Source organism: Erpetoichthys calabaricus, chromosome 10 (genome assembly GCF_900747795.2).
Source record: "Erpetoichthys calabaricus chromosome 10, fErpCal1.3, whole genome shotgun sequence".
NCBI classification, from domain to species: Eukaryota; Metazoa; Chordata; class Cladistia; order Polypteriformes; family Polypteridae; genus Erpetoichthys; species Erpetoichthys calabaricus.
This window is the reverse complement of record NC_041403.2, coordinates 1,546,534-1,567,260: the sequence shown is the minus strand read 5'-3', so window position 1 is coordinate 1,567,260 and position 20,727 is coordinate 1,546,534. Positions and strand designations below refer to the sequence as shown.

The 20,727-nt window shown below is 40.1% G+C and overlaps 1 protein-coding gene across 1 annotated transcript in view; it reads left to right on the top strand.

Moving 5' to 3' along the window:
* Positions 1-18,823, top strand: part of LOC114658639 (interferon-induced protein 44-like) — a 636,217-nt gene extending 617,394 nt beyond the window's left edge. Inside the window, exon 6 of the mRNA XM_051932770.1 lies at positions 18,142-18,823. Within this exon, the coding sequence (XP_051788730.1) occupies positions 18,142-18,336 (195 nt within the window). The 3' untranslated portion in view covers positions 18,337-18,823. The remainder of the gene's footprint in view (positions 1-18,141) is intronic.
* The last annotated feature ends 1,904 nt before the right edge of the window (positions 18,824-20,727 follow it).

Sequence of the window (20,727 nt, the reverse complement as noted above, 5' to 3'; positions counted from 1 at the left end):
CAATCAAAAGTAGGAAAGGAGGCATCTTCATAAAATGCGTGTGGGATGATTTGCATGAGACGCTGCTTTAAAAAAAATGATAAAAAAAATACGGGACAAATCCCGTCCCATTTTGATTCAAAACGGGACACGCAATTTCATTCTCAAATGCGGCACGATTCCGTATTTTAAAGGACGGGTGGCAACCCTACAGTGCCAGGTAACCACCCATACAATCAGATTGTGATTCAGACTAGGAATGCAATGAATGTAATTACCCCGATCTACATACAAGGCGAAAGTCTTGCAACATTCAAAGATGATGGTTTGGGATAAGTACACCATACAACATAAAAGAGCTTATGAAGCCTTGAACCGAAAAAAGCAAGATCTCAGAGATCGTAAAAAAAAAATAGGAGGTAATGTCGTTTTACTCGCTGTAGATTTTAGTCAAACATTACCAGTTATTCCACGAGGGAGACCAGCAGATGAACTCAACGCGTGTTTAAAATCCATGCTTCTCCCACGCTCGGTTATATGTCGTGTGTTCTCGGGTAGGTACACCAAAAAAATGTATACATTTAAGCATGTAATGGGCAAACAAAAAATGAGGTATACCCGAAGGCACTGCAGTAGTACTTAATGTAACTTTACTTCTTAAATGTTAATGTTTTACTGTTTAATAATTTATATGCTTCTTATATGTTGTTCAAATTCTTTTATCAAAATACCAGTGACAGCGCAATGCACGATAACGTGGAGTGAATACACCATACGCATCCGCCCACGGCCGCCCTGGTGTGCGCAGATAGGAGTTGATTCTACAATAAAATAAAATAAAGATAAAAAGAGTAATACAATCATCACCCATAAAGCGGATAGTAGACGTGACGTAGTATATGTGTACCAGATTTCAAGTCAATAGGTGAAACGGTTTGCGAGCTACAGGTGATTTAAAATCCTGGACAGACAAACGAATAGCCACGATAGCAAATTACAGAAGAAGATTTTACTGTTTAATAATTTATATTTATATGAAATGTGCTTCTTATATATTACTTCATATTCTCATATGATAATGATGTTAATGTTGTTTATATTGATTTCTATGTTATTGAAACTGCATGTATGTGTGTATATGTATGTATATATATATATATATATATATATATATATATATATATATATATATATATATATATATATATATATATATATATATATATATACTAGCAAAATACCCGCGCTTCGCAGCGGAGAAGTAGTGTGTTAAAGAGGTTATGAAAAAAAAAAGGAAACATTTTAAAAATAACGTAACATGATTGTCAGTGTAATTGTGTTGTCATTGTTGTAAGTGTTGCTGTCTTTTATATATATATATATATATATATATATATATATATATATATATATATATATATATATATATATATATATATATATATATATAATATACACACACACATAAACATATATATACATATCTACATATACACATATCTATATATATATACATATACACATCTACATATATATACATATATATATATATATACACATATCAACATATATATACATACATACATAAACACACACATATACATACACACACACATATGTATATGTATATATATGTTTATGTGTGTGTGTATATTATATATATATATATATATATATATATATATATATATATATATATATATATATATATAAAAGACAGCAACACTTACAACAATGACAACACAATTACATTGACAATCATGTTACGTTATTTTTAAAATGTTTCCTTTTTTTTTCATAACCTCTTTAACACACTGCTTCTCCGCTGCGAAGCGCGGGTATTTTGCTAGTATATATATATATATATATATTATGACACATGTGCGAGTAGGAGGCAGCTGAAGGGCTTAAGTAATGGTAATACCACATTCGACCAGTGGGCAGTGGGGTGCACTAACTGTCTTTCTCAGTTCCCTGCAGACCGTTCCCAAGAAATCCTGCCAGGTTCCAGCTCCCTCGATGACAACACTTCCTATATGGGCCTTTAAAGCCACCATCTTACCACCAAGAAATCAGTTCTGTTTTGGACTCAGTATTGCAATAATCGCTGTCAACTTAAAAAACCTTTTGCAGCCAGGGATATTATATGGGTGGCTGCCCCAAACCTTTTTATGATGTCTGGTCTGTGTTTTTATCACAATATATATTGTCACACTTGGGTTACAAAATTGCACAGAAAACCAGAGGAAGTTGAAGAGACTGGATTTTTATTCAAACACTGCAAACAAACATTTATCTCTCTAAAGGGTTTCAGACTTGCTTCTTGAAAGGAAAGAGTTAACACCTCCGCTTGTCATTTAAAAGTAACCTTGGACTTCTTCGGAGGAGGAGGAATACGTGCCAGGAGCAGGAGAGGTCTGAGAGAGAGAAGGAGAGATAATCAATTTAACAAACTGAGAGAAGCCCGTGCAGGCTTTTTAAGAAGGCGGAGTACTGCGCGAGAGGCATATTACGCGACAGAGCCGGCCAGAAGGGAAAAGAGGAATGTGAAGGTAATCTGTCCATATTTCTTAGGGGTATTCCCAGGGGCATCTGTAACTTCTGGGGGTGCGATCAGCTTCGCAGCTCACAATATATATATACAGTACTGTGCAAAAGTTTTAGGCAGGTGTGAAAAAATGCTGTAAACAAGGAATGCTTTCAAAAATGGAAGTGTTAATCATTTATTTTCATCAATCAGCAAAATGCAGTGAATAAACAAAAGAGAAATCTAAATCAAATCAATATTTGGTGTGACCACCCTCTGCCTTCAAAACAGCATCAATTCTTCTAGGTACACTTGCACACAGTTTTTGAAGGAACTCGGCTGGTAGGTTGTTCCAAACATCTTGGAGAACTAACCACAGATCTTCTGTGAATTTCCCATTGGGATTAATAAAGTATCTATCTATCTATCTATCTATCTATCTATCTATCTATCTATCTATCTATCTATCTATCTATCTATCTATCTATCTATCTATCTATCTATCTATCTATCTATCTATCTATCTATCTATCTATCTATGGATGTAGGCTTCCTCAGGTCCTTCTGTCTCTTCATGTAATCCCAGACATACTCCATGATGTTGAGATCAGGGCTCTGTGGGGGCCATACCATCACTTCCAGGACTTCTTGTTCTTCTTTACGCTGAAGATAGTTCTTAATGACTTTGGCTGTATGTTTGGGGTCGTTGTCCTGCTGCAGAATAAATTTGGGGCCAATCATATGTCTCCTTGATGGTATTGCATGATGGATAAGTATCTGCCTGTATTTCTCAGCATTGATAACACCATTAATCCTGACCAAATCTCCAACTCCATTTGCAGAAATGCAGCCCCAAACGTTCAAGGAACCTCCACCATGCTTCACTGTTGCCTGCAGACACTCATTATTGTACCGCTCTCCAGGCCTTCGACGAACAAACTGCCTTCTGCTACAGCCAAATATTTCAAATTTTGACTCCTCAGTCCAGAGCACCTGCTGCCATTTTTCTGCACCTCAGTTCCTATGTTTTCGTGTATACTTGAGTCGCTTGGCCTTGTTTCCACATCGGAGGTATGGCTTTTTGGCTGCAACTCTTCCTTGAACACCCCTTCTGGCCAGACTTCTCTGGACAGTAGATGGGTGTACCTGGGTCCCACTGGTTTCTGCCAGTTCTGAGCTGATGGCACTGCTGGACATCTTCCGATTTCGAAGGGTAATAAGCTTGATGTGTCTTTCATCTGCTGCACTAAGTTTCCTTGGCCGACCACTGCGTCTACGATCCTCAACGTTGCCCGTTTCTTTGTGCTTCTTCAAAAGAGCTTGAACAGCACATCTTGAAACCCCAGTCTGCTTTGAAATCTTTGTCTGGGAGAGACCTTGCTGATGCAGTAGAACTACCTTGTGTCTTGTTGCTGTGCTCAATCTTGCCATGACATGAAACTGTCTTCACAACCTCACCTTGGTAGCAGAGTTTGGCTGTTCCTCACCCAGTTTTAAGCTGTTTCTGTTTCAGTTAATAACTGTGTTTCAACCTACGTGTGACATTGATGATCATTAGCACCTGATTGGTAGAATTGGTTGATCAGACACCTGACTAGAATCCTACAAAATCCCTGACTTTGTGCAAGTGGACCTATAAGAATTGATGCTGGTTTGAAGGCAAAAGGTAGTAACACCAAATATTAATTTGATTTAGATTTGTCTTTTGTTCGCTCACTTTGCATTTTGTAAATTGATAACAATAAACAATCATTATTTATATTTCTGAAAGCATTCCTTGTTTACAGCATTTTTTCACACCTGCCTAAAACTTTTGCACAGTACTGTATATATACATATATATATATATATATATATATATATATATATATATATATATATGTATATATGTATATATATATATATATATATATATATATATATATATATATATATATATATATATATATATATATATATATATATATATGTATATATGTATATATATTCTGGGGAACAGCCTGGACACAGACAGGTAGACATGTTGGTTTCACCACACACACGTTTATTATACATTATTTACAATATCAAAGTGCACAAGCCCAGTGCCGCAGCACCAATCACCCCTTAAGTCCTTGGCCACCCTTACATTGCCTTCTCAGTCTCTGGTCCGCCTCCACTCTTCCCCACCAAGCCTCGTCCACATTCACCCAACTCTTGCGAATGACTGGAGTGAGTTGGCCCCTTTTATTCACCCCGGATGTACTCCAGGTGCATCCCAAGGAGCTTCTGTAGCCACACCCCTGTGTGGCGGAAGCTCTGGTGGTATATCCAGAAGTCCTCCGGGTGTCCCCAATCCTCTTCCCCCCAGCACTTCCGGGTGTGGCAGAAGTGCTGAGGTCCAGGGCTCCCAAGGCATCGGGGCGCCCACTGGCGGTGACCACGGGCCCCTACAGATTTGAGCTTCCAAGCACTGTACCCGTTGCCCCCATAGCAACCAGGATGGACACCCCCTCGTGTTCTGGAGTAAGCACAAGCCCTCCTCCGGTCCTCCTGGGCATCCCGGCCCAGTATATATGTGTGTATATATGTATGTATATATATATATATATATATATATATATATATATATATATATATATATATATATATATATATATATATAAATTACCGCTGGATTCAACATCATACTGAAAATCAAAGCCAAAAATTGAAATCACAGCCTGTTTAACTTGTGTGAATTTCATCAGCAGTGTGTATGGCTCCCCCGTGCCTGTACACACTGCCAACAATATCTGGGCCTGCTCCTGATGAGATGGTGGATGGTATCCTGGAGGATCTCCTCTCAGACCTGTATCTGGGCATCAGTGAGCTCCTGTGCAGTCTCTGGCACCACATTGTGGCATTGGATGCACCAATACATAATGTCCCAGAGGAATCAATGCCTTTGTTATCCAAGAGCTGCCTTCACATTCTGTCCACATGAGCCTGGGCATTGTCCTGCACCAGGAGGATCCAGGGCCGACTGCACCAGCAACCCTGTACATGTAAATGTCAAAATTTCCACTTGCTGCAGGGACATCAAACTGTTGGCTGTAAGTCTGCATCCCTATTACTTGCTCAGAGAGTTTGGACACGTCATTGTGGTTATTGTTTACATCCCTCCTTGGGCAGACATGGAGATAGCGGGTGACGTCATCCACTCCGCTGTTGCTAAACTACAAACGCAGCACCCTGAGGTGCTTGTGCTAATTGCTGGAGACTTTAACCATATGACACTGGACAAAACATTACCTGCTTTCTCCCAGTATGTGGATTGTAACACCCGGGGAAATAGGATAATAGACCTACTGTATACAAACGTTAAGGAAGCATACTGCGCCACCCCGCTGCCTGCACTTGGGAAAGCAGATCATAACCTGGTTGTGCCTCACTACAAGCCAAGAGTGAGGGTCCTACCTACAACCACAAGCTCATTCAGGAAGTGGACCCCTGAGGCAGATCAGTCTCTGAGAGACTGCTTTGGAACAACGGACTGGGAAATCCTGCAGGGATCTTGTAGTGAGAACATTGAGGAGGTTGTTGACTGCATTACTGACTACATCAACTTCTGTATGGACATTGTAGTTCCAGTAAGAACTGTACGCGGCTATGCTAACAACAAGCCATGGATTACAAGTGACATCAAGGGCCTTTTGAACCAGAAGAAAAGGGCTTTTAAAGGCGGTGATCAGCATGAGCTCAAGAGTGTGCAGAAGGAACTCCGAGTCCAGCTTAGGGCAGCGAAGGAGCAGTACAGGAGAAAGTTGGAGCAGAAGTTGCAGAACAACAGCATGAAGGAAGTGTGGGATGGGATGAAGATCATCACTGGCTGCAGCTTGAAGCGGGGTGCTACCATTAAGAGAGACGTGGAGAGAGCAAACCAGATGAACAACTTCTTTAACAGGTTTGACCACCCTAACCCACTCTCACCTCGGAGTACTGCACCCTCCACCCATCCTTCTACTGATACCAGCATAGGAGAGAGTTTTCCCCCCACCCACAATTACAGCAGCCCAGGTAAGCAGAGAGCTGCAGAGACTTTGTGCCAGCAAAGCAGCGAGTCCAGATGGAGTATCGCCATGACTGCTGAAGGTCTGTGCATCGGAGCCTGGAACAGGGGAGAGTCCCGAGGCTTTGGAAAACATCTTGCATCACCCCAGTCCCAAAGGCATCACGTCCTAGTGAGATGAATGACTTCTGGCCTGTCACTCTGACGTTGCATGTGATGAAGACCATGGAGCGGCTGCTGCTTCACCACCTGAGGCCACAAGTTCGCCACGCCCTCGACCCTCTGCAGTTCACATACCAGGAGAAGGTGGGAGCAGAGGATGCCATCATCTACATACTGTACCGATCCCTCTCCCACTTGGACAGAGGCAGTGGTGCTGTAAGAATTATGTTTCTGGACTTCTCTAGCGACTTCAACACCATCCAACCTCTGCTCCTTAGGGACAAGCTGACAGAGATGGGAGTAGTTTCATACCTGGTGGCATGGATCATGGACTATCTTACAGACAGACCTCAGTATGTGCGTCTCGGGAACTGCAGGTCTGACATTGTGGTCAGCAACACAGGAGCGCCACAGGGAACTGTACTTTCTCTGGTCCTGTTCAGCCTATATACATCGGACTTCCAATATAACTCAGAGTCCTGCCACGTGCAAAAGTTCGCTGATGACACTGCTATCGTGGGCTGCATCAGTAGTGGGCAGGAGGAGAAGTATAGGAACCTCAAATATATGCATTGTCACACACGTGCGTTTAGGAGACAGCTAAAGGGCCCAGGGAACTGTAATACTCTATCAGACCAGGGGGTGGCAGAGTGTGCTGACTGTCTCTCTCAGTTTCTTGCAGACCATTCCCGGGAACTCTCATCAAGATCTGATGATGTCACTTCTGGTTCCAGACTAGATGACATCATTTCCTTCCCCAGCCCTTAAAACTGCCATCTTACCTGAACAGAACATCAGTTCTGTTTTGGACTCAGTCTTGTGAATATCTCTGTTCAAATATTTCAAAAATTTTTTCGGCTGGGAAATAATATACGGGTGGCTGCCCCAAACCTTTATGATGTCTGGAGACTCGTTCTTATACAACATATGAAATTCTACAGCATGTACGTCTGTCACATGATTACTTAAAAACACACAAATTACTGGGCTAGAACCTTGATCTTTGTCTCAATTGAAAACTCATGCCCTGATACTACTACTACTATGTGCCATCGACTTGGATTTGAGTCCTAGCGACTTGATGAAGAAAAGAAGTCTAACCTGCGGTCGTGGATTTATAACAGCAAAGTGATAGGCAAGCAAAGTGACACAGCAGACAGAAAAAAAGGCCAGCAACATGTGCAGAGCATCAAGCAAGTCACACAGGGCACTTCAGTGATAATGAACACCATAATTATATGAAGAAGAGCAATAAGAGTAGTGCCATCTGCTAAGCAACACATACACAATACAAGAATAACAAAGTTAGAGAAAGGCATGTCTACAATTGTGCAGAAAGTTCACTGTTGTTTATATCTGGCCTTTTGTTGTCACAAAACCCACTGAACTACACTGAGAAGCAAGACGTAATCCTAAATACAGACTAATTGAGCTGCAAGCAAACACAATGTCTGAGAGTTATGCATGATAAGTTCCAGATGTGACCACTAGGGGGCAATACAACACCCCAAACCTCAGACACAGCCTCACCAACAAAAATCCCAGTTTAATTAAAGGGTCTATTAGCACAAGTACTTTTCCAAAAGGCTTCGACAGCTACATAAACACAGCACAACTTTTCTTATCTTCTTTAATTACTTTGTTATCTTCCATCCCACACTGACTCTCCTGGATGACGTGGATTGGCTTCTTTTATGTTGGACCCAGGAGTACTTCTAGTGCCTGGGCATAACCCATTGAAAGCACTTTCAGGTCAAACAGAAGCCCCACAAAGTAGGAATTACTAGTCCATGTAGCTCCTCCTAGAGGCCCCCACAGAAACCCAACAGGGCTGCACAATGGGACCACAGGTCCCAGTATGCCATACTTGTGTATGAAAAGGTCTGCATTTAATCATCAGGAGATCCAGAACAGGGACCTCATTCATAACACTGTACGTAGAATTCACACTAAAACATGGTGTACAGACAAAAGTAGAAATGTGTGTACACACAAAAAACTTCAGATGAACAAAACTGTGCATAAGCCAACTTCAACGCATTTCAGCTCCATAAAATCTGGTCAGTGTGAAATTTAACACATGTGCACACACCTGCCGCCCTACCCCGAATCCTCCCAGAATTTTGCATATTTTGATGTGCAAATCAATATAAATATCACCTTCCTTTCAGTGTTTGGTTAAAAGACAATGGCAAAAGCACGTAAAAAAAAATTTCAGTGAATGCGAAGTGGAAGCAAGGAAAAACATATTATTTGTTGGCTTAAGCAGTGGTATAAACAACAAATGAAAGATGAATGAGTGATACAGAGTGGCGGAGAAATTTGAAAGTTCAAGTTCAAAAAGTAACATAGTGCCCTAAATAAAAATAGAAGTTGTCAGATATCAAAGTCAATGTGAAAAGGCAAGTCGTAGCCCACCGTCTGAGTGTCATACGGAAGCATATTAGGGTAGAGAGAAAAGAAAAAAAAATAGGGACACAGTGAAAAAAAGGTTGAAATGCCCACTTTAATCTCATAGTTTATTTTGTTATTAAAGTAAAACATCATAAACTTAATCTTAAAATCAATGTTAAATTTGTTAGAGTTTCTCAGATCCCAACGTAACTAATATAGCACATTAAATGTTTTGCGTTCTATGTGTTCTTCTATGTATGTGAATCACTATGTGCTTCTTAAATAGGCTTTCTCTCAAACCAACATACGACAGAATACATTACATTCTTGACATTACTGCTCTCTGAACAATTTAAATACAAAGATACTTGATATACTTGATATCTTTTTCATGATAAAATTAACTAAAGCAGTGGTAGCAATGAGATTGCGCCCTGTCCAGAGATTGTTCATGCCTCCCACAAGATGCTTGCTGTGCTGTGTGCGACCCTCAATGAAATCATTTATTGCAGCAGTACGGTCTCTTTCAAATGTACTAACCCTCAATTCATGTCCTTCCTTTTCTTTCTCCAAGTAACCAATCGCCACACAATAAGCTCTCTAATAAGTGTCAAACCATCTGTAAGCTTAGAAAGCTGATTCTTCAAAACGTTTGAGGAACATTGAAATACTTCATAGTACATGTTTAATTATTCTATCCATCTATCCATACAGTCCCAGTAAGCAAGCAGATCCTACATTTGTTCAAATAGCATTTAATTACATGAAACTTGACAGGATTGTTTTAATAATACCATTATTCATCAAAACAAACTCTAACAAGACACTGCTCTTGTCTTTGAACATTTCCTGGACTTCATGACTTCTAGTTTTGAAGGAATGGTCTTGTGTTTTTTCTTTAACTTGTTTATCTAGTTCATAATCTGTTTTGTTGTTGAGATGTCCAGGATAAATTGGGAAGATAAGAACAGCACATGTGACAAGATGAGTGAACCACGGCACGTGAACACACAAGCACACCTCACAGCAGCTTGAGGATCAGCCCCAGTCTCAGCTGTCCAAATAACTGACACTGAGATTGCATGTCACCAGCCATCAGCCCCCGCCCTAAACCGTTAGCCTCACAACACTGTGCAGGCTGCAGTGATGCGCATTTCAACTAACTGCTTGGCTGATCAAGTGTTAGCACCCAGAAGTACACATTTCATTGTCTTGATTCTCAAAGCTGTTCCTAAAGCAGGAGAATCCTGTATTTTAGATAACCGACTGAACAAAGCATTGTGTGTGTTTGAGTAGCCTTTTTGTTTTCTGATTTAACTAGGGGGCTCTACCCCCTGCTCGCTTTGCTCGCCAACCCCTGGCGTTGGGGCATGACAAAGAGTGAGATGTATGAATTAGATATAGAATAGTGTGCAGGTTTGGATGATGCCTATAGAAATTAAAAATAGAGTGTTTGGCATAGAGTAATGTTTTATTGGAATATTTCTTTGTATACAACATTAGTAGTAAAGATGGTGTCTTGTCCTTGAATGAGTCTTCCTTGGCATGGATCATTTATAACTTTAACTCTAACGTCAGATGAACGTCGAACACGTGAGAAGGCAACATAAAGTTGTCCATGTCCAAAAACGGGTTCAGAGAGGTAGATGCCAACCTTGTCCATGGTTTGTTCTTGTGATTTGTTGATGGTCATGGCAAATGCAGGTTTAATGGGGAACTGTCAGCGTTTCAATGTAAAAGGTAATTCTAGGTCAGAACTCGTAAGGTCAATTCTAGGAATGAGAACAGTATTGTTAGCATGTGATCCTGTAAGAACTGTTGCTTGAATAACATTGTGTGTCATGGTGTTGACGACTAACCGTGTGCCATTGCATAAACCCTGTTTAGTGTTAAGGTTTCTTAATAGCATGATTATTGTTCCGTTTTTAAAGGTAAGGTTGTGTTGTGGTAATCCAGCTGGGTTAATAGTTTTCAAATATTCTAAGGGGAAATTTATATGTTCATTGTCGTCATCAGAGTCAACTTTGTCAGAGCTTATAAAGAGCCGTGTCTCTCCAGGAAGTAATGAAATGACCTGGTTATTAATGTGATTAACTTGATTTGTTTCAGGGTGCACTGTTCCAATGTGATGCAATATTTGTCCACATATGCGTTTGCAGTATGGGCCATTGCCTTTTGGTGGCATGATATGTACTCCGGTAGATGCAAAAGCAAATGAACTATTGTAGGATCTAATGCAGTTCATAAAGTTTTTACTTTCAGGCACATCGTTAGTTAGAAGCTTCTGTAGATATTCAGGATATGAATGTAAAGGAGGCAGTCTAATCTGCCCCTTTTGACAACAACGTGTAAATTCATTATTTGTATTGCTAGTTGTTTCTTCTGGGAAGTTAAGTGAATGACAATGATTGCAAATGACATTCATTAATCCCAATGAATTTTCCTCAATAGTGGACTCATTATTGAAGGCGTTGTCAGCCAACTGGCGTAAGTGTTTAGCAGGTGTCTTGTGTTGATGTCCGCAACGGGCATGTTTTGCTTGTGGCGTTTGAGTGCCGCGTTGTTGCATGTCCATTATTTGTGACGCGCTATTTTTGAGTTTTAATTGATTCGCCTCCGCTTTGCGAAAAGTCCGTTTCAGTCTACGTTGTGCATTGTTTGTATCGAGCCTTGTCCGTTTTTGTATGTCGGTCAGTTGAGCTTTCTGCTTTTGGAGTCTTGCTTGCTTGTTTTCTGGCAGTTCATATGCGCATTGTAGACATCTGCGTTCATTTATTCTGTCTCTTCGCTCCCTTTTTGTATCTCTGAGACGCGAGCTCTTTCGGTTTGAAATCGTGCTTGTTTCGATGCAGCACTTTGAGACGCGCGCTGTATGCGTCTACGTTCATTGTGTCTGTCCATTTGGGCACGTCTCTGTAACGGGGTTACTTGAGCTTTGCGTTTTTTGATCCTAGACATTTTTTCACCCGGAGTTTCCGAAGCGCGTTGTATGCGCCGCCGTGTATTTTGTTGTTTCATTCGGGTTCATGTGTTTGGTCCCGTTATCCGAGCCGAATCGTTTTTTACCCGTGACCGTGTATTCATGACTTGTTTGTTCCTCAGCATGCGAAATATGGATAAGTAATAAGGAGGATCGCACTCACTGTTAATATGGAGCCTTTTCTGCAGTTGAACGGTTAATAGTGCTTTATTGTAAGGAGATCCACCTATGCTGCCTAGTGTGAAGGTGTTGAGATGACGTATGTTTAATATGGCCGTTTCCTTTAGAAATGTGGCTTTGGGTGTCACTTCTTATTGATGTGTGGGGGGGAGGGGGGTGGGTGAGGATTGTTGTTGCGCGAGCGTCTTCTTTCTTTTTGTGTTCCAGGGGCTTGTTGAATCCCCCTCTTTGTGTGTGTCCCGTCCGTTGCTTGTAGGGTGTGTGGGGTGGTTTTGTGTTCTTTTTTTTTGTGTTCCAGGGGCTTGTTAAATCCCCCTCTTGGTGTGTGTCCCGTCCGGTGCCTGTAGGGGGGGTGCCTTGCTGTTGTGCGCGAGCGTCTTCTTTTTTTTTGTGTGCTAGTTTCGTGTGCAATGGGTTTCGTGCGGCTTTGTGCGGCGCCTGCGTTTGACTACTTTTTTCTGTGCCTTTTCATTTTTTCTGTGCTCGCGGCGCCTCATTTCTTTGACTCCTTTTTTCTGTGGTCTTGTCCGCCTCTCGCGGCCCCTCATTTCTTGGGGCGCCTGCGCAGTACGTCTTTTTGCAGCTACGGCCCATGGCCGGATGTCCCTGCGTCCATCCGGTTTAGCATTCTCGGTTAGTAATATGGATGCTGAAGTAATGAACGTGTTCAACAACATGTGGTAGAGTAAAAGTAGTCACTTGCATTTGAAAACGTAATGAAGTAAAACTAGAAGAAGACAAAAAATTTTATACTCGAGTAAAGTTGAAACATTCTCAAAACAAGCTTAGTAACAAAGTATTTTTATTGTCAGAGAAACAAAGGTTGAAGTTAGATTCAACAATAACCTCATTTATTTGGAATTCAAATATCCACATATCCAAAGGGCGACCCTACAGGGACCTAAATCAGAAGGTGGCATGGCTCTACCTAACTTTCAATTTAATTACTGGGCAGCAAATATACAAACTATAAAAACATGGACATGGACACAAATAGATCAACATACACAGGTTTGGTCCGCAATAGAAATAAAATCCTGCAGTACTTCTTTATACTCCTTGCTTAGATTCCAGTAAATACAAGTTATCGCCAATATACTAACAAACCAATATGGAACCAATATGGGAAGCATTTTAAGATAGAGAAGCTTTTATATGTGGCACCTCTGCACGAGAACCACCTTTGTCCACCCTCTCAAACGTACACAGTTTTTAATATCTGGAAAATATTCAGGTTTAAATCACTTAGAGATCTGTACATAGACAACGTCTTTGCATTTTACGAACAATTACACTCCAAAGTTAACTTTCCAGCAACACATTTCTTTCACTACCTTCAAATTAGAAACTTTGTTAAACAAAACCTGCCCAATTTTCCTCACCTCCCACCTAATTCTGCTCTTGAGGACTCAGATAACATTTATGTAATATATAAAACCATTTTACAGTCCCTCCCTTTCAAAAATCACAGAGTACAGTGGGAAAAGGATCTCTCACTTAACATCTCAGTAAAGGAGTGGAAAGTAGCAATGCACAGAATCCACTCAAGCTCCATATGTGCAAAGCATACAATTATTCAACTTAAAATCATCTATCAAGCACATCTGTCTAGTTTTAAAATTGTCCAAAATGTTTCCACGGCAAGATCCCACCTGTGAACATTGCAATCAAGTTCCAGCCTCACTGGGCCACATGTTTTGGGCCTGCACCAAATTAACATCATTCTGGACCAAAATCTTTAAGTGCCTTTCAGACAGCCTTGCTGTCACTATCCCTCCTAATCCACTAACAGCTGTGCGTGGTGGGCTCACAGAGGGGCTTCAAGTGGAGAAGGACAAACAAACTGTCATTGCCTTTACTACACCCAAAGGGCTGCATGGGAATTGCAGTTCCAATGGGCAGTCCTGCTAAGTTTCATGGGAGCCGCCAGAGGGAGCTGTGGGGAGAAGGCTTCCTTGTTTTATGGAGGTTTGCCTGACCAGGAAGTGCATGTAATGTGTTAGCACAGGAAGTACTTCTAGGTATGGTATAAAAGAAGTAGTCGGAGTTGGGTGTCAGTGGACAAAGCTCACCGAGGAGGAGTGAAGGGTAGGAAAGTAAAATGAAAGCAAGAAGAGAAGCATTTATTGTACAATGTGTTCAACAACAAAGTCTGTATTGAAAGGTACTTGTGCAATAAATAATTTGATTGCACCGGGATTGTGTCTGTTTATTGTGCAGGTATAAATGGTCATACCAAAATTACATTTATTTAAAAAGAAACCCTCCTCTAGTCTATCAAGTGCCATGGCCATTCCCACAGATAGTGTTATCTGTCTGGCTTGCAAAAACTTCATCTTGATCTCAGTGACAGCTTATGCCAAGCATAACACTACCCATGAAGTGGCCATGAAATGTGCCTTCTGGTCCTTCTCACTACAGGCAGCTACATACTGATTCTTTGTGCAAGAAAGGACAGAGCCGCCGGTACTTCCTTAGAAGATCATTCCTCCCCCAAACTATGCGACTCTTCAATTCCACCAGAGGGGGTAAACGTTGAACATTATTCAAGTTATTGTCTGTTTTTTACCTGCATTTTTTATTACTCTTTAATTTAATATTTTTGCTGCTGGAATATGTGAATTTCCCCCTGGGATTAATAAAGTATCTATCTATCTATCTATCTATCTATCTATCTATCTATCTATCTATCTATCTATCTATCTATCTATCTATCTATCTATCTATCTATCTATCTATCTATCTATCTATCTATCTATCTATCTATCTATCTATCTATCTATCTATCTATCTATCTATCTACATAGCAGAGAGCCTCATGGCAAGCAGCAATGCAGACACAAACTGTAGCTTACTGGAAAACAACCACAGGGAGCTGTGGTGAAAGTGAAGCATATTGCACAGGCCGACTGTTTGTTGCAAACACCAGTTGTACACTGCAAGTGCAATAGAAAGGGTCTTCAGAGCAGTTTGTATGTATGTAAACAGTCACAATGACATTGGTTGGCAGTGAAGGACATTGCAGTAAGCTTGCAGGAGTGATCTGTGGTGCTGTGTCTCGTGAGAGGCTCATGTCCCACCTTTCTTCTTCAATTTGAGTGTTTCAAGTAAGTAATAAAAGCAAAATAACAGCTGCAAACCCAACACCTCAGCAATTAACAAACTGGAAACTCAATATTCACAATACTTAGTCCTATGTCATACTGTAGTTGTGAATAAAGAAAACACATATTTTAGAAATTTGACAGTAAAGGTGTCCCAAAATGTCAGAAAAATCTACAAGTCTCTCCAGATCACTTTGTACAGAATGAGCTCAGTTTACTTGGCCCAGTAGCACAAAGGACATACTCGCCCTTCTTATTTGACTGCTGATGGTGTCTGCTTTTATTTGAGTTATAAAATAAAAGGTTATCCTTAACCATAATCCTGGGTGAAAGTGATTTTAGTGTTGACAATGTCAGATCAGTTGTGAGGTTCTGCAGAACAAATGGTGGTAAGAAATCCACATCAGTGAAGAAGATCTGCCATAGGCCTTGACATCAGAGGCCACTGAGATTAATCGAACTACTGAAGAAATGGCAATGATAATAATCTTATGGAATAATAATGAATAATCTAGCAAAATATAATAATTTAATAGTGTTAGTTTGAAAATAAAGTCTTTCTGAGACCCCTTCAATGGTTCAACAGTGTTGTCATCATCCTGTTAGACAAGAATATAAGAAAGGGGAGAAAAAAATCCAGATTACTTACAGACTGCTGTTTATTTATTTGTAACTTATAACACTAATGTCTGTCATTGATAAGAACAGCAATGGTTACTTGGTTAAGAACCCCCCACACACACACTTTTAGGACTGAGTCTATTTGTAATTTTATGACAGAGTTGTGGGAAGTGCATCAAACCAGTTTGACCAGTGATTCTCTGCAGGACTCTCTCAATCACACCCCACAGGAAATCCAGACTGCCTAGCTGACAAGCTTCACCTTAACACACTGTTTTGGAGGGCAGGTGTGAAACCATTGTGTCGCACCAGAATTCTGTAGGTCTAAAGTTGCCTGAAGCCATCAAGTGCCATGATGCCCTATTTGCTAAAGGGTTTGGACAGGAAATCTATAAATTTGCTTGCTTCACCCCTCACTCTCTCTTACCAACTGATGAAGGAGCATCTCACACACCATGAACTGAAAAGGACAACACAATGAGGAGCACAGCTCGGCAGCCATATTGAGACAGGCATGCGGCCTGCTCTGAAGAAAGCTGACCACAAATGAGGACTTAACTGGAGACATTTAAAGTAACTAACAAGTCTGTGTGCCACCTGAAACTACACGTCAACATTTATCAGGTTGTATGGTTGCCAGTGTTCACTTGTACTTTGCATATTGTTATTGTTTATGAATATTATCAATAATGCTTTATTAAAATTGTAACTCAACTCCTGCTGGTCTTTTACTACACCTAATTGCCTGAAGTTATAAATGTAGCAGGGAAGGTGGGGAGAAGTTATAAAGTACAATACCTGATAAAGAGTGGTAAGTCTGTGAGATTTGAGGCATTCTGACAAAGGCTACACATTAATAATAGAAAAGGGGAAAGTACAGGGATATATTACTCTACCAAAGAAAAACACACACAGACTCTTGTCTCTTTTCTTGCAGGGATTCCTCTGCTCGTGTTGGTCACTAAGATAGATGAAGCCTGCCTTAAAGTTACAAACGATCTGGCCACAGTGTATAGGAGCCGCTACCTTTATGAGAAGGTGAGTTAAAGGGACCGACTGGGGCGCTGGTAGTCATAAGTGTGATGTGATCATAAGAAGTAAAGTAGTAGAACGTGCAAACTCAGCCCACCAAACAAGTAGCATCCAGAGATTCTCTGTCATGTTGCCAATTTTCTTCTTTGCTACTCATCATGACAATTAATTATCTGAAACTGATAAAGTGTTCATTGGTTATAATCAGCTCTTCTTTGTTGTGTGATATTATTAAATTAAAGTCTTTTAAATAGTAAAGTCTCTACGCTTATTCAAGTACCCTCCAGGAGACCAGACCTAATGCTGGCTGACAGGCGGTCTCTTGTGTCTGACGCCATGTGACTATCATGTGTCAGTTCTTTAGTGTTAACAGTGCAGAGGCAGTGAGACAGTGTGAAGGGAATGTACTTTAGACCATTCAGAGACAGAAGAGAGTCGCTGCTGAAGATTTGTTTGGCCCACCTGTCTCTGTGTTATCAGTCAAAAATGCATGCATATAACGGGTTCAACTACAGCTTGATGTACCGTATGCATGTGTTTCTTTAGAAGATCTCCCAATATGTCCCTTACTCAGTGTTAAGTGACGAACACAAAAATTGAAGATGGGCTCCCTGTCTGCCGCTGAATTCAATTTGTCCAGATCATCCTGAATTAGTGTCATTGTCACAGGGATCATCAAGTCTCACTAGCTGGGCCTGCCTTCTGCATTTCTACAATGCATATAAAGCAGTTCTGGTCCTTACACCTTACACATTTGTGTCCTTCTGCACTCGCTTTTCTCAGTTCAGACCAATTCTCTTCCTTCACATTGAAACAGACATCCAGGTTGAACAAACATTTCTTCAGTCAAATTTGATTGACTTACAAGACAAACTTTGGTTTGTTCATTCAGTATTTACACATTGTGTCTCCATGATTAAGTCATTTAACCAACTTGTACTGTCAGAGTGTCAGCAGTGGGATCATCTTCAAGGTTTGAAAGCTTCCATCTTAGTTAGGCAAGTTTAAACACTTGAAGATGAAAATAATCAGGAAACTCAACCAGCAGCAGCTCAGATGTTTCCATCCATCATAAATCAGGTCTCACTTGAGTTTTCCTCGACTTCACCCTTTTTTTCCATTTTGATTCCAGGTGACTCAGCTTGGACAGATGCTGGGAGTTCCCGTCTCCTCCATCTCCCCAGTTAAGAACTACTCAACAGAGACGGAGATCAACCTTCATGCGGACGTTTTGATCCTGAAGGCCCTGCAGCAGATGCTAAGAGCTGCTGATGCCTACTTTGATGATACACAGCTGAAAGGCCTCATTCAGCAAAGAAGTTCCTGATATGTTTTGTTTTGCTATTCTTCAATAACTTGATTCCATTCAAATAAAAATATATTTTTTTACAACTTTTTAATCCATTAGAGGGTTGGTTAATGCGAACCCCAGTCCACATGCACTTTGAGTTGCACCCATTAATCCAAGAATATGGGATGACCTGAAAAAAGTCCACAGAGACCTGGAGAAGTCAAGTAAAGTCCACCCATGCCTTTACAGTCATGAGGGAGCAACACTAATCTGTACACCAAAGTACCAGCTGTTTCGATCGAGTGAAGTTGTAATGTAAAGATGTAGGGAACTGTTTGATGTTAGTTCTCTAAATATTTGACACATTTATTGCCTTACTTTGTTATCTTTCCCATTTCACCTTGTTTAACACAGATATGTAGCATTATGCTTATCTTGTGATCTTGGTAATTAACTAATAAAGCATCTTGTATTAGAGTTAATTGTAGAACAAACTGTTTAAATAAATATTACCTTAAACTGATATTTCTAGAATTTGCATGTTCTTCCCGTGTCCGAGTGGCTTTCTTCACAGTTTTCTTGTGCTTCAGAATGGCGTCCAGTTTGTGTACAGTTAACTGATCAATAAAGTGATATGGCAGTAGAAAAGGAAGAGCAGTGACATCTGCTGAGCATGAGGCAAATTGCAGAGGCCAATTACATAATAGGAACAAGAAGAATGACATCCTCTGACTGCTCTGTGTGTGACTCACTGACACTTGTGAAACATGGCAAATGGGATACAAGGGTGACAGACAGACACATGTCAGTGCAAAGCAAACTGTTCTCAGGTATTCACAGCTATGTGATTTTTATACTCGCAGAACAGACTGATACACACCATTACAGCACGAAGAAGAACATGGGCTTTGACCCCCCACATCCATGAAGTTATTGGGATAAGTGCGGGATACAAAGTGCAGGTGGGACTATAGAAGGGAAAATTTTATATATATTAGGTATAAATAGCATATTAGCATAAATAGGCATAAAAGTAATTAATAGCTTCTAAAACATTAAGATTAAGCAGAAGTTAGAATGTTAAGCAAATAAGATAGGTCAAGCAAATGGTTAACTAAAAAATCAGTCATATTGCATTATTTTTTAAGCTTGAAGGAAAATTACCAGTATTAAGAAAGCAAAAATAAAATAGGACAAAATTAACGCACAGAAACTAGCCGAGGACAAGATAAGAAGGCATGAGAACATTTGTTCTCATGGAGGCCAGAAAACATGGTTTTAGTAAGGCACGTACGAAGCCAGCTGAAATATTGAATCAGCAAAGATGGCAAGAAGGCATTGCTGCCAAGGTCAGGTGATGTAATGCAAGGAAAATGACAAAATATGTTCTAACATAAATAAGTTTAGAAAATTAGTAATACTAGCATTTAACCTAAGTACAGAAATTAAATGTAAATCAAGCATGCCAAGCAAATGATTAAATAGAGGCACATGCCATATTTCTTTTAAATCAAAGCTTAAGCTTCAGGCCACCATTATAAAAAAGTTTGGAAGGCTTAGGAAAGGAAATGACATAAGAAAGCCCAAAGATGGTAAGAGGAAGCCATCTGCCCAGCCTTAGATCAATCAAAAATAAGCAAAACAGAAACTAGAGAGAAACAATGGACAGTAAAGCCAGGTGCAGAATGAGCTAATTGAACAAGGACAAAGTGATAAGAAATGATATATAAGTTTTGGGTTTGAAACTGTTCGGGGCTCAGCTCAATTTGGCCGTATTGGGTTGATTCTGTGTTATTTTTATTGTTATTTTATTGCAATAAAATTATACTCTGCCTATCCTGAGACTCCTAATAGCCTTTCATTTCAAGCCCTCTGGTGACTATTTTTAGCCACGACAGGACAAACATGGACAATTGCCTGTGTATACTGACGTCTGCTTAGGTCTGTACAGCAGACTGGTTGTTTTCATCACAACCTAAAGTCAGACACTTTGATTGTATAAATCAAAAAATCATCCACACTGTAGCTGCTTTTCCCAAAGTTTCCAAAATTCTGCAGCTCTAACTCAAAAAAATGAGATTCAGCAAAGGCCTGACGCGCAGAAATGATTCCACAGACAAAATATCTTCGTTTTTAAAAAGTTTAGTTAAATTTTAAAGTAAAACAGTTCACACAAAAAAAAAATAAGAAAAATTAAAATAGCAAAAAAAGGAGAAAACTGTATTTAGAAAAATGTAGTTCTGAGCTTAATCTTGTTACAACTTAAATCGTTATTAATTTCTTATAATTTCTGAACCATTTCAAAATGGTCAGAAAACTGTATGCTTATCCCATTTCTAAACTTAAAATGGGTTTATCAAGTCCCTCTTTACTGGGACCTGTTCTAAACACAACTGAGCTTATTAACTCACAGTTTCTCAGTTATAG